The following is a 13,503-nucleotide window of genomic DNA, read 5'->3' as shown; positions in this document are numbered from 1 at the left end:
TATCCAGAGGCACTGCTTATTTTTAGTGGGGGGTGGGGAAGCTTAGTATGGCAGGACCATTAAATCTACTGAACATGAAATTCCCCAAAGACATTTACTCTTAGGCGACTGTTGTTCTAAAGCCATTTATTTAACACATTTTATATATTCCTCTATGAAAATGGCTTCCAGAGGCATCTCTTTCTCACACACACACACACACATATATATGAGTTTATATAGATATTTTTATCTATAAAAATTAAAAGTATGTGACTAACTATAGCAGTATTAGAATCATATCTTCATCCTTTGCCAGCTAATTTTATTTTCAGGACACAGGTTTTCTGAAGCAAAGCTATGCTTTCAATCTCCACACCATACATCTCTTCCTATGCACCCAACCAGAATGCCCAAGAAACTACGTGATCTCACCCTGTCCAAATGGGAGCTCACCATGGTCCCTGCCCACCCAGCCAGCCTCTCGCACCACACACCCTAATGCTGAGAATGATTCATGTGTTATAGGACTGACTGCAACATCTTAGAAATGTCAAGATAAATGTGAGGAAATAATCAAGGTTCTTCCCTGTGAAAAACTATTCCACAAGGTTCTGATCATCAGAACGGCTATGTAATAAAACTTCTCTGAAATAAGGTTTTACAGTAGCAAGAAAGTGGGGTCAAAGAAGAATCACTACTTGGCTTGCAAATACAGTTGTCAGCCAAAAGGTGTCTGAAAACGTGTGTCTAGGATTGTTTCATATCTTGTGGGGAACAAGTGGTTGAGTGTGGAGAACAAGGCCAGTCAATGCTTACCAGAAAGCTAATGCAGCTATTTCAAAGGCTGGATCCTGTGACACAAATTTTCTGTGAGTACTCACAAGATGTGCTTTGAGAGTGAAAGCGCGCGTAATTCCGAGACTGGCTAGGTGATCTAACCAGGTCCCGGGGCCTCCACACACAGTACCTGCCGCTGGTTCTCGGTTTCCAAGCGAAGCCTGGCTTCCACACACCTCCGCGTCTCCAGGAAGGCCTGGCGCTGGGCCCGGTCAGACAGGTAGCTGATGAAGATGCCAGCTGTGTTCATACACATGAATAACACTGCCTGGGCCAGAACCTAAAACAGAACCACAAACACTGATGGTCAGTTGGCTGAACAAGAACTGTATGTTGTTGTTGTTAAGTGCCGTCGAGTCATAGGCAACTCATAGTGACCCTATGAAGGAAAGTCCTCAATACTCGTGTGCCTTTCATCCTCTCTCCAGGTTCATAGGGTTTCCGGAGGCAAGCTATTATGGAAGTGGACGCCACTCCTGCTTCCACGCTTGTTTTAATCAGGGAGCTCCACCAAACACTATCCGCCATGGGTAACCATTAATGCATTTGCCACATTAGTGTCGCAGTGTTCAGCTTCACAGCAACCACAAGTTACCTCTGTATAGAAAGTGCACACACCAGGGCTATATGACCTAGAAGAATGTTTGAACAAAAACAATGAAAAACAGGCCTGAGAGCCGCAGATTAAAAGTCACCCATCTTTGGCTTGGTAGTATCACTTTCTGTCCCCTAGGTCAGCTGATCTCTCTCTATGTTGATGTTATTGTTGTTAAGTGCCATCGAGTCATATAGAGAGAGATCAGCTGGCCTAGTGGACAGAAAAGTCAAAAACTGTATAGAGAAAAATAAACACGTCAGTGGTAAATCACACTGTAATAATCTAAATGTCTAATGCAGAATTTACCGAACCCGCTGCAGTCTGGTGGTTCTGATTCTTGGCGACCCTCCACTGGGTTTCCAAAGATGAAAAGCTTAACGGGAGCCTCATCCTTTACCCACCGAGCACTGGTGGGTTCCAACTGCCAACCTTTCTGTACGGGCTCACCACCTAACTCACTGTGCCACCAGAGTCTGGTCTCAGGTTAAAAGTCACCACCTCAGAGAAGCCTTCCTTGACCACTCTATCAAATTCACTGCTTTTCCCTCCCCTAGGCTTGGGCCTAGCACTGGACTGCACACCTGAGATCAGAAAGGTCAGCTTTCTCAGTCTTCCTCACTCCATCCACCTAGTCTCTCCTGTAAAAAAGGGGAAAGGGAGCTTGTCAGACTTGCATTTCAGAAGGTACGGGAACTGCAGAAATGCTAAATATCGAGTTATATAAAAAATAAGAAGACCAGATGGTTCTCTTATTTTCCTTAAAACACTATCTGACACTTGAAAGAACAAAATTACAACATCACCCTACAAGCTTTATAGTGCAGATGAAAAATATGATAATCATCACAAAAAGGGGCTGTGCGGTTGCAGCCAAGCAGTGGTTTGATTTCCTGCAGTCAGAAAATCAAACGGCATGTGGCATCGGGAAAACTGCACAGGACTTCTTTCAAAGTAGTAAAAAAGCAAAAATACCACCTTGACCTCCAAGATGACTAAGGACCTGACCCAAAGCCACGGAATGTTCAGTCACTTCATATGTGTGGGAAAAACGTGACAATGAACAAAGAAGAGAAAAAGTGACGCTGTGAATTAGAGTGAAGAAAACAGATTATACCACAGGCTGCCGGAAGAGCAAACTAATCAGGCTTGGGAAAATGCCAACTAAAATTCTTCTTAGAAACAAGGCGAGACGTGGTCATATGTACTTTGGGCATGCGATCAGAAGGGACCAGTGCCTGGAGAAGGACATCATGTCTGGCAAACAAGAGGATCAGAGGGAAAGAGGAAGACCCCCTAATGAGATGGCTTAATATAGAGGCTGCAGCAATGGGCCCAAACCAATGACCGTGGGGGGATATAGAGCCTAGCAACAACACAGTAAGAAAGAAAACCTCCACGTCTAGTGAATGAGTTTACAATTTTAATGTAAAGACATAAAATATTAACTCCGAGTAGAGTGAGAACAGTTAAGGATGTGTGTTGCAATTTTCATTGCAAGTAATCATTAAAAATAAAGCTAATAAAAACAACTAAGAGATTATCATCTCACCCCAGAATAACAAAATTTAGCAGAACAGCAAACAACAAATGCTGGCGAGGTTGTGGAGAAACTGGAACTCTTATTCACTGTTGGTGGGAGTGTAAAATGGTGCAGCCACTGTGGAAGGCAGTATGGCGCTTTCTCAAAAAGTTGCAAATAGAAATACCATTTAACCCGGCTATTCCACTACTGGGAATAAACCCCAAAGAAACCATAACTGCCACCCAAGCAGATATATGTGCACCCATGTTTATCGCGGCTTTGTTAAAAATAGCAAAGAGTTGGCAATAATCTAGGTGCCTATCAGCAAACTAATGGATAGAGAAGCTGTGGTATATTCACACAATGGAACACTATGCTGCACTGGAAAACAAGAAACTCATGAAATATTACACAAAATGGGTGACCCTGGAGGACATTATGCTGGGTGAAATATCTCAGTCACAAAAGGACAAATATTGCATAGTGCCATCGTTGTAAAACGGGACTGACATCGGGGTTGAGAGGAGACTGAGAAAGATGGGATAAATAATGTATACTACATTGAAACAGATGAAGGAGAAAACTGTTTAAAAGGGATATATGATTACATATTATTGTCATGACAGGATTCCAGAACGAAGGCTGCATAGTGGAGTGGACTTGGGGGGAGGGATTGTATAACAATGAAAGAATTTTTCTTTTACTTTTCAAAGAGAAGAGTGAACTAGGGTGGGCAGGGAGAAAAGTGCAACAATAAATGAATGGAAATCCAAAGTCTCTGTAAACTTTCATTAAAATTAATAATAATAATAAAAAAGAAACCTCAATGTCTAGTAAATGAGTCTACATAATTTTAATGTAAAGACATAAAATATTAACTCTAAGTAGATTGAGAATAGGTAAGGAGGTGTGTTGCAATTTTCACTGCTAGTAATCATTAAAAATGCAGCTAATAACCCCAACCCAACAGAGTAGCATGCATTCATATCCATGGACGGCCAAAAAGAATCGGCAGATGCATGTCTTGGAGAAAGTGCAGCTAGAGTACTCCCTGGAGGTAAGGGTGATGAAGCTTCATTTCAATCCTTGGACCATGTTATCAGGAGGGACTACTCCTTGGAAAGAGACATCCTGCTTGGAAACGTGGGGCTTCAGATAGGAGAGGAAATCCATCAATGAGATGGACTGACACAGTGAGGACATCAATGGGCTCAGCTACATCAGAGGTGCTGAAGATGCAGAGGATAGAACAGAGTTTAGATCTTTTGTTCACAGTCACTATGAGGCCTCTTTAACTTAACAGCACCCAACAACAACAACAACATAGCAAGTAATTACAAGTACAAAATAGTCCTCAAAGCAGTACTAGTCGCAAAGGCCAAAGAGGGGAAACAATCCTTATATCAATCAACTGATGCATGGATTAAAAATGTGGGCTATTATAGAGAAATGTACTCGGGGTGGGGGGTGGGGGGAAGGGACGTGGGAATTGTATACTAATTAAGGAATTTTTTTTTCTTTTTTTTTTCCCCTCTCTTCGGAGGGGGAAGCAAGCTGGTGGGGAGGGGTGGGAAGAGAGAAAATTGCGGCAATGAATGAATGGAAATCCAAAACCTCTGTAAAAAAAATAAAAAAAAATTATAAAAAAAAATGTGGGCCATTATTTAGCAAAAAGAAGGAAAACAAAATGCCGGGCACATGCTACAATATGAGTAACCTCAAAAAATACGCTAAAAGAAAGAAGTCAGATATAAAAGATCAAAACCATGAAGGGATGTACTGTATGGTTCCACATGTATAAAATTTATAGAAGGGTCAGAGAAAAGCAAGTAGGTTACCAGCAGCCTGGGGGACTGAGGTGGAGCCCAGGACCAAGTGTAAATAAACAAAGATGCTTTTAAAGCTATGGAAAGGTTTCACAATTCGACAGCAATGACGATGACTCAGTATTGTCCATTTCTAAATGATAGGAAGCTCTGGTGAAGAACGGCGCTGTCAACCAAAGGCGTGTAGTTCAAATTCACCAACTACTTCGTGGGAAAAAGCGTGATTTGCTGCCTCTGAAAATCCCACTGAGGGTCACGTACGAGTCTGTTTTTACTTGAAGGCTTACAACACAATGGGGTAGTAGCCTTGCAATTTTAAAACTTATTAAGAGCAGTAAAATAATGCTCATCTAGATGATGACATAATTATGATAAAAACAAAAGGGGGATATATGGGAAGCCAATACTAAATATTTGTAATCAACTGAATGCTATTTAAATAAAAAAAAAGAGTAGCAAAATAAACCTAAAGTAGAAGAAGAAAGTAATAACAAGAGGAGTAATAATGATAAGAAAATAATAATGAAATAAAAAACAACTTCAATGTGCATGATCATTAAAGTAAAAAGTTCTTCTCTGAAACCATGAACAAAAAGAAACATAGCTAAAATTAAAAAGAGAAGGTATGAATACACATTATTAATGAAAAATGGGCATAGAAAAAAGTTAAAAAATAAGGGACAATGAAATATATTATGCCACTTAATGCTAATAAAATCTTGGGCAGATTTATGTATTTCTAAAAACACATCTTTCGCCAAACTAACTCAAGAAGAAAAGAGAAAAATTAACTTAATGAAAGCAGTAATTAAAAATCTTTTCACAAGAAAAGCAACAGGCCCAGATGGCTTAATTTCAGCATTCCACAACAGTTGTGCAGTAATTTGACTCTCATATTCTCTTTCAGAAAATGAAAAAATAAAGATTATGATCCAATTCCGTTTATAAAGTTAGCAAAACCTTAATACCAAAATCAACACACCTGGTACAATAAAGATAACAGGCAAATCTCCTCATGTAAAAGAAAGGAAAACCCTGCATGGCGTAGTTATGTAGCATCAAGTAGGAGTCTACTTATGGATGACCCTGCAGCAGATCTTCTGAGGCTATAAATCTCACGAGAGGTTGCCTATCTTTCTCCCTCAGAGCAGCTAGTGGTTTCTAACAGCTTAGCTTTAGGTTGGCAGTGCAATCCCTTACCACTAGGCCACCAGAGCTCCCTACATGCAAAGAAGAAAGAAAGAACACAACTTGACTGTATTGAACTATCCCAAAAGGTAGTTTTAGCATGATCACATCAACTCCTCACCATACTCACCATACTTAGAGGTCTTTAAAGTCATATAAGCATCCACTTAACGGAGAGAAAGCACTCATTAAATAAATATTAAGCATCACTTAATTTTAAAATATATCTTACCAAACTGAGACTAGAAGTAAACATTCTTAATCATTAGATTGACACGTATAAAAAACATAGCCAATTAAAAATCAAAACTTGTAAAGCAAACATGTCAACAAAGGTCTAACTTGAAAATACTTGCTTTGAGATCAAAATGCCCATTACCATGAAACTATCATTCTCGCCTGTAGAAGTATAATTGGGGGCAGGGGTGAAGCTCTCAGCTGCTAACCTAAAGGTTGGTGGTTCAAACTCACCAGCCGCTCTGAGGGAGATAAGGGAGGCAATTCACTTTGGAATTGATGTGACGACAATGATGATAATTCTTCTTAATGAAAACGGGCTAATACATTGCTGCTATAGAACTACTGAAATATTTATTAACATATTTCTAGAAAGCAAATGGGTAACAAAGTTGTAAGTTTGTACTCTCTTCTTTGGACCAGCTTCTAGAAATCTAACTTGAGAAACTAATTTTATTCCATATCAGAAATTTCTGTTGTAAGATATTCATTGTTGATTTCCTTATGAAGATAAAAAGTACAAACTGAACAGTATGCAGAAAGACAGAATGAATTGTGTATCTAAGATGTTGCTGTTATGTGCTGTCGAGTTGCCTGTGACTCATAGCGACCCTATATACAACAGCCCTAAACTCAGCTCTATCCTGTGCCAATCTTACTGTCTCCGATACACTCATCCCGATTACCCCAGTCACTGAATCAATCCACCTCATAGAGGGTCTTCCCCTCCTGCGCTGTCCCTCCACCCTCCCAAGCATATGTCCCTCTCCAAGGACTGGTCCCTTCTTGTAACATGTCCAAAGTATGTCAGACGAAGCTTCAGAATCCTTGCCTCCAAGGAGCAGCCTGGTTTAACCCTCTCTAGGATGAACCTGTTCATTTTCTAAGCAGTCCATGATATATTTAATACTCTTCTCCAATACCACAGCTCAAAGGCATCAATTCTCCTGCTATTCTCCCTAGTCATTGTCCAATTGTCTGATGCATAACAAGTGAGTGCAAAGACCATGGCCTGTATCAGGTGCACCTTAGTCTCCAAAGTGGCATCATTGCTCTTCGGTACTTTGGAGAGGTCCCTAACAGCAAACTTTCCCATCGCGATATGTCTTTTAATTTCCTGGCTGCTGGTGCCAAGAGTGTTGACTGTGGAGCCAAGCAAACTAAAACTGTGAACAATCTCAATCTCTTCACCATCCATCCTGATGCTGCCAATTGGCCCAATGGTAAGAATCTTTGTCTTCTTGATATTGAGCCTCAATCCATATTGAAGACTGCAGTCCTTGACCTTCTGCAGTAAGCGCTTCAGGTCCTCCTCAGTTTCAGCAAGCAGGGTTGTGTCATCTGCATAAGACAGATTGTCAATGGATCTTCCACCAATCCTGATCCCATACTTCTCCTCATAGAGCTCAGCTTCCTGGATAATCCGCTCTGCATATAGGTTGAAAAGGTATGGAGATAGGACACATCCCTGGCATACACTCTTCCCAATTTTGAACCATGCAGCATTTCCTTTCTCTGTTCTGACCACTGCCTCTTGGTCCAAGTTTAGGTTTCGCATTAGAATGATCAAGTGTTTTGGGATTCCCATTCTTCTCAGAGTCAGCCACAGTTTGTTATGATCCACACAGTCAAATGCCTTTGCATAATCAATGAAACACAGATATACATTCCTCTGGTATTCCCTGCTTTCAGCTGAGATCCATCTAACATCAGCTATAATGTCCCTAGTACAATGACCCCTTCTAAAGTCAGCCTGCACTTCTGGCAATTCTCTGCTGATGTGCTGTTCCAGTCATTTCTGGATAATCTTTAGCAGAATCTTGCTTTCATGTCATATTAGTGATATTGTTCTATAATTTCCACACTCTGTTGGGTCACCTTTCTTTGGATCATAGGCAACCTAAAGGTAGGATGAGGCAGTGAGATGCTGGGAGTTGGTGGGATTTTATATATATACATACATATCCAGGAGGGACTGGTCATGGAGAAGGACATGATTCTAGGAAGTGTGGAGGAACAGTGCAGGAGAGGAAGGCCTCAGATGAGATGGATTGATATAGGAAGGTACCTACCATTGAGTCACCTGTGACTCATAGCCACCCAACGTACAACAGCTCACTGACTCCGACACACTTACCCCACTGTCCCAGTTACTGTATCAATCCATCTCATCGACTCTTCTTCTGTCAGCCTTATTCAATGTACAGCTCTGAGACTGCTTGGATCAAGCGCACCTCAGTCTCTAGGCTAAGAGACATTACGCCCTAGCACTGGAGAGGTCCATGACAGACTTTGCCAAGGCAAAAAGGCTTTTGAGTTTCTGACTGCTGGTGCCAAAGCTGCAAATACCATGGCTCAGTTCCCACAGTGAGATCTTTGCTTTTTCACACTTTGACCATGGGAAAAAATGGAGAGGTCCAAGCAAGGAAGACAAGTCCTCCCTTCCATTTATAAAAGTCATGCCAGTAATGAATAGACCACACTACAGAACTTAAGGATGGAGTCAGGGAGCTCTTGCAAATGTCTAGCTGATAGAGGCAGCTCCCAGGGGCAACCCTGGGGGACCTCTCTCCTCTCATCAAGAACCTGCATTCTCTGGGTCACAGGAATGCACGCTGCAGCTTCCATGCAGCCCATGTTGTAGAAGGGATGTCATCACAGGCCGCACCCCAAGCTGCTGAGGAAGAAGGCAGCCTGCTGTATTAAGCACACAGGCAGATACTCTCCCATATATTTCTGGGTCACCCAGAAACATACAGCTAAGTACTGGGAAGTACTCTTGTGAGAAAGTAATGGCTGAAACTGTCTCTGGAGCTCATTTCATACAGAAAAAAATGGAAAAGAAAGAAAGAAATGAGTTCTACTTCTGTCCAATAATGTGGATATACTTAGCAGATGCTCAACTCGTGTGGGATATAGCAACATTTGAGACCATCTCTCTCTTTTTCATTTTCAAAGTCTAACCTATAACATAATAGTTTTCAATTTTATTTCTGAATAAACGGAACACTAGGAACTTTGGTCCTCCAGTTTAAGAAACCATGATGGAGTCCCATGATGCATTAGGAATAGATTTCGATTGGATGATACTTCACAACAAAGATTGAGGTTCATTATTTCTCATGAGGGAAGAGAGTTAGGGACAAGGAAGGGGATGGTGAAGAAGTCAACTATGGAGTCAGAGCTTAAATTTGTTTCTACCATTTCCAGGGTGGCCACAGTGTATCACTATCCTTGCTAAGAAGGCAGAAATGAAATCGTCTGGGATCCTGTGCTGTGCACACCTGGAATCTCTGGCCTAGTGGTTAAGAATATGGGCCTCTACTCTGCTATGGAGTACTTGTGGTGTGACTCTGACCTGGTTACTCACCTGGTTACTCAAAAATGTTAGTGCTTCACCTGCCTCACCTGTAAAGTACTATGTACGTGTCAGACAATGCAAGAAACCCATCAACGGAGGACCTGTCACAAATTACGACTTATCAATTCATGAATGGTTAAAAAAACTATGAAAAAAAAAAAAGAAAAAAAAAACTATGATACGTTCACACAACAGAGTACTATACAACACTAAAGGAATGATAAAGGGCTTGTGAAACACTGCATGACATGGACGAATCTAAGGAACATTATGGTGAGTGAAGCAGCCAATCATACAAGGGCGAATGCTGTGTAAGATCCCAATGATACAAAGCTAAGAAAGATTTACACAGATAAAATCTTGAATGGCTACCAGGGATAGAAAGGGAGGGAGAAGGGAGTGAAAATTAATAAATAAAAGATACTTATAAGGTAGGTGAAGTTAAAAGTAATATGCAGTCGGGATGATCAGATTATCACGGACATTACAATTGATGTTATAAAATACTATGTACACAAACAACTGAATGACAAACTAATGTGGTTTATAAACGTTCACTGTAATACAAAGAAAACGTTAACAGCTCAATATGTACTGAGTGTGGCTGCTGCTGTTGCCATCTTTGGGGAGGGGGTGCTGCTGTCTCCTGTGGCTCAGGGTAAGGCACTGAGGAGTACGGGCAGGGAAGTGCCACTGTTAGGGGTGTGTTCTGGAAAAGTCCTTGTGATGGAGCTTGAGGAACGGCTACTACCACCCAGGTGACACTCCTGAAAGACTCAATGAAGCAAATGCTGGAACAGTGAACAAGAGAAAATCCCTAGGGGTGGCAACAGAGCAGCCTGAGGGACAAACAGTGCCCCCAACATCCTGGGCCAGGGTCTCAATGCTCCCACGGCTGCCGGCCCAGGGCCCACACTTCCTGCCTGCTCGTTATAAATAGCACACACTGGATTTGGGGGCAGGGACGACACATAGTATGCAATAAAGCAGAAAACAAATATCACAGCATTGGATAAAATTGTAAGAAGAACAACTCTGTGGTTTTACCACTACCTGTGCTGTCCTATCTCCTCTGCTCTCCCCCCCCCCTTGAATTCCTATACATGTTTCCCTAGTTATCCTTATATTTTTACAATAATGGGCTTACGCAGTATTTGTTTTCAATAAAAGAAGGCAGTCTAAATGAATTTTTTTTAAAAAAACTCAACACACGCACAAATCATAAGAACAATAAACTAGCACATTTAAGTTAAAATCTATGGAAAAGGGTAAAAAGTGAGTCATGCAGACTACAACAAAAAGTGCAAATCAAAGATAAAACCTACCTTAAAAAATTCAAAACCCAAGTACAAAGAATAAAACCAAGAAAAATAATACTGTAATGAGGGGAAGATGTAACCTTTCAAAAGGTAGCGAAAAGGGGGAATTTTAAAAGAAATTAAAAGAATAGAACAAAAACATGACTTTTGTGTGTGTGTATATTTTAAATAAACCCTACTAAGGCATAAAGGAAGATGGTAAAAAAAATGTAAAAAACTAAAAACAGGAGGAACTTGAGGTGAGAAAAAGGAAATGCTTTAAAAATAGACTATATATATATATATATATATATATATATATATATTTTTTATTTAATATGAGGCCCTTAAGTAACAGGTGTCAGCAGAAGTTTTAATGAGGATCTAAATCTAGTGTTGCAGTCATTGCCCAAGCAGCCGGTTACTGGGAGATTTGAGATGTGAATCTACGGGCCACCGGTGAGAAAAAGACAAGGCCATCTTCTTCCAATGTAAGCCTTGGAAACCTTCTGGGACACTTCCACTGCATCCTTCGGGGTCACTACGCTTGGAACAGACTAGTGACCTACAACAGCATGCTGATGCAAAGCAGGGTATGTTATTAACAAAATGGTAAGAGTCTGCCCTGCAATCCCAAAGGCTCATGGTTTGAATCCACCAGTTGCTCCACCAAGAGAAGGATGGGCAATCTCCTCCCGTGCTATTTACTGCCTCTGAAAAGCCACTGAAGGGTCAGCTCTGGGTCAGTTCCAACTCGACAGTAAACAACAACATTCCAGTGCTAGGGAGCTCTGGTGCCTTAGTGGTAAGAAGGCGCACCACACTCAAAGGCATCAATTCTTCTGTCATCCTTATTCACGGTCCAGCTCTCAGATGCACAGCAGGTGACTCAAAAGACCACCTTGACCTTTAAATGGACATTATTCCTCCTTGGTTATCTGGAAAGGTCCCTGACTGCAGACTTCCCCAATGCAACACATCTCCTAATCTCCTGACTGATGGTACGAAGCGTGTTGTGGGTTTCCAATCAAGAAAGGCAGCATCAGGGTTGTACCCTTTCACCAAACTTACTCAATCTGTATTTTGAGTAAATAGTCAAAGAAGCTATGATGAATCCACTGAGATTAGAGGAAGGTCATTACCAACTTGTAAGAAGCAGCCGACCCAATCTTACTTATGAAAGCCAAAAAAAAACTGATGAAGATCAGAGATCACAGACTTCCTATGAATTCTATCTCAGACTCAGGAAAACAAGTCTCCACGACTGGACCATTCAACAGCATCATACTAAGTAGAAAAGGACTGACGTTTTTGATAATTTAATTTTATTTCAATTCATACTAAATGCTCAGGGAAGCAATAGTTGGAAATGGTATAGTGCACTTGGCAAAGGTGCTGCGACGACCTCCTGGAAATGCTAAAGTGCACGGATGTCACTCTGAGGTCTAAGGTTCCTCTGACCTGAAGCCACAGTATTTTCATTTGCTTTAAATGCGTGTGAAAACAGGGCTGAAAAGGGAGAGTGATGAGGAATCGATGCCTTTAAAGAATTTGTTCAAATTTGTATTTGAGTTTTGTAAATAAACTAGTCGAGAGAAAAAAAAATTATTGTGTTGGTGAAGAATACTGAAGTAAAGCCTGGTCTGCCAAGAGAATAAACAGATCTGTCTTGGACGAAGAGCAAGTAGAATGTTTCATAGAATTAGGGATGACAAGCTTTCCTCTCATAGACTTTAGGGCTGTTGTCAGCAGGGGCCAACCACTTCCTGAGAAGAATATCTTGCTTTGTAAAGCCCCTTCACGAAATGAGCTGTGGCCGCCAACAATGAACTCAAACAGTGGCTGCGATCACACAGGGCTGGGCAGGGTTTTGTTCTGCAACATACAGGGTCATTGTGAGTTGGAACCGATGCCACAGAATAAGAATAAAATAAAAATTTTAAAAAGCAGGTATGAAAGAAGCCCTGAGGGTACACTGAATTAAGTGCTAGACTGCTAACCAAAAGTGCCAGTGGTTCGAATCCACCCGCTGCTCCGTGGGAGAAGATGAGGCAGTCCGCGTGGGTAGAGACCTGCAGCCTTGGCAATCCTAAGGGGCAGTTCTAGTCTATCCTATGGTGATGCTGTGACAGGGAGTTGGCATGCTGTGGGTGGGTAATGGGTGTGAGTGGTGTCTTGGTCACAGCCAGGGGCTGGGAGAAGGGGAAAGAAGCTGTGTCTGGGAATGGATAAGGGGTTTTTCTTTGGGAATATTATATTCTTTGGAAGTAGGTAAGAGCTGGGGGTGTACAAGATTTTAAATGTACTAAATACCATTGAGTATTTCATACTAGTCAAGTGTATGTTATACCGATTTCGTCTCAAAGAAAAACTAAAGAATGAGAGTGAAAGGTTTTGGAGAAACAGTATGAGGAAAAATGGGTTGACAGAACAGAGAACACTAAGGGAGCTAGGAAATGCCTGGCATGGCTGGGAAGGAGGATGGCGAGGGTGAGTGTCCAGAGATGGAGGTGTCACCAGGGTGAGGACCAGGAGAATGAGGTATGAACTGCACAGTAAGTGGTTCACGCCTCAGCTTCAGTGTTACCACCTTAAACTCAGCCCTGTACTGCAAAGCATGTGTTCACTGTCATATGAACATCATCCTTCACTCT

The 13,503-nt window shown here is 41.4% G+C and overlaps 1 protein-coding gene across 2 annotated transcripts in view; it reads right to left on the bottom strand.

Moving 5' to 3' along the window:
- ADCY8 (adenylate cyclase 8 (brain)) overlaps positions 1–13,503 on the bottom strand; it is a 225,251-nt gene that overhangs the window by 176,736 nt on the left and 35,012 nt on the right. For both annotated transcript variants that reach the window (XM_006879284.1, XM_006879285.1), the window contains exon 2: positions 950–1,099. In XM_006879284.1, coding sequence (XP_006879346.1) covers positions 950–1,099 — 150 coding nt within the window. The remainder of the gene's footprint in view (positions 1–949; positions 1,100–13,503) is intronic.

This window comes from Elephantulus edwardii, unplaced genomic scaffold, assembly GCF_000299155.1.
Source record: "Elephantulus edwardii isolate Elephantulus edwardi_28Jun2011 unplaced genomic scaffold, EleEdw1.0 scaffold00003, whole genome shotgun sequence".
Lineage (NCBI taxonomy): Eukaryota > Metazoa > Chordata > Mammalia > Macroscelidea > Macroscelididae > Elephantulus > Elephantulus edwardii.
The sequence above is the reverse complement of the archived record's forward strand: the minus strand, read 5'-3'. Positions and strand labels throughout refer to the sequence as shown.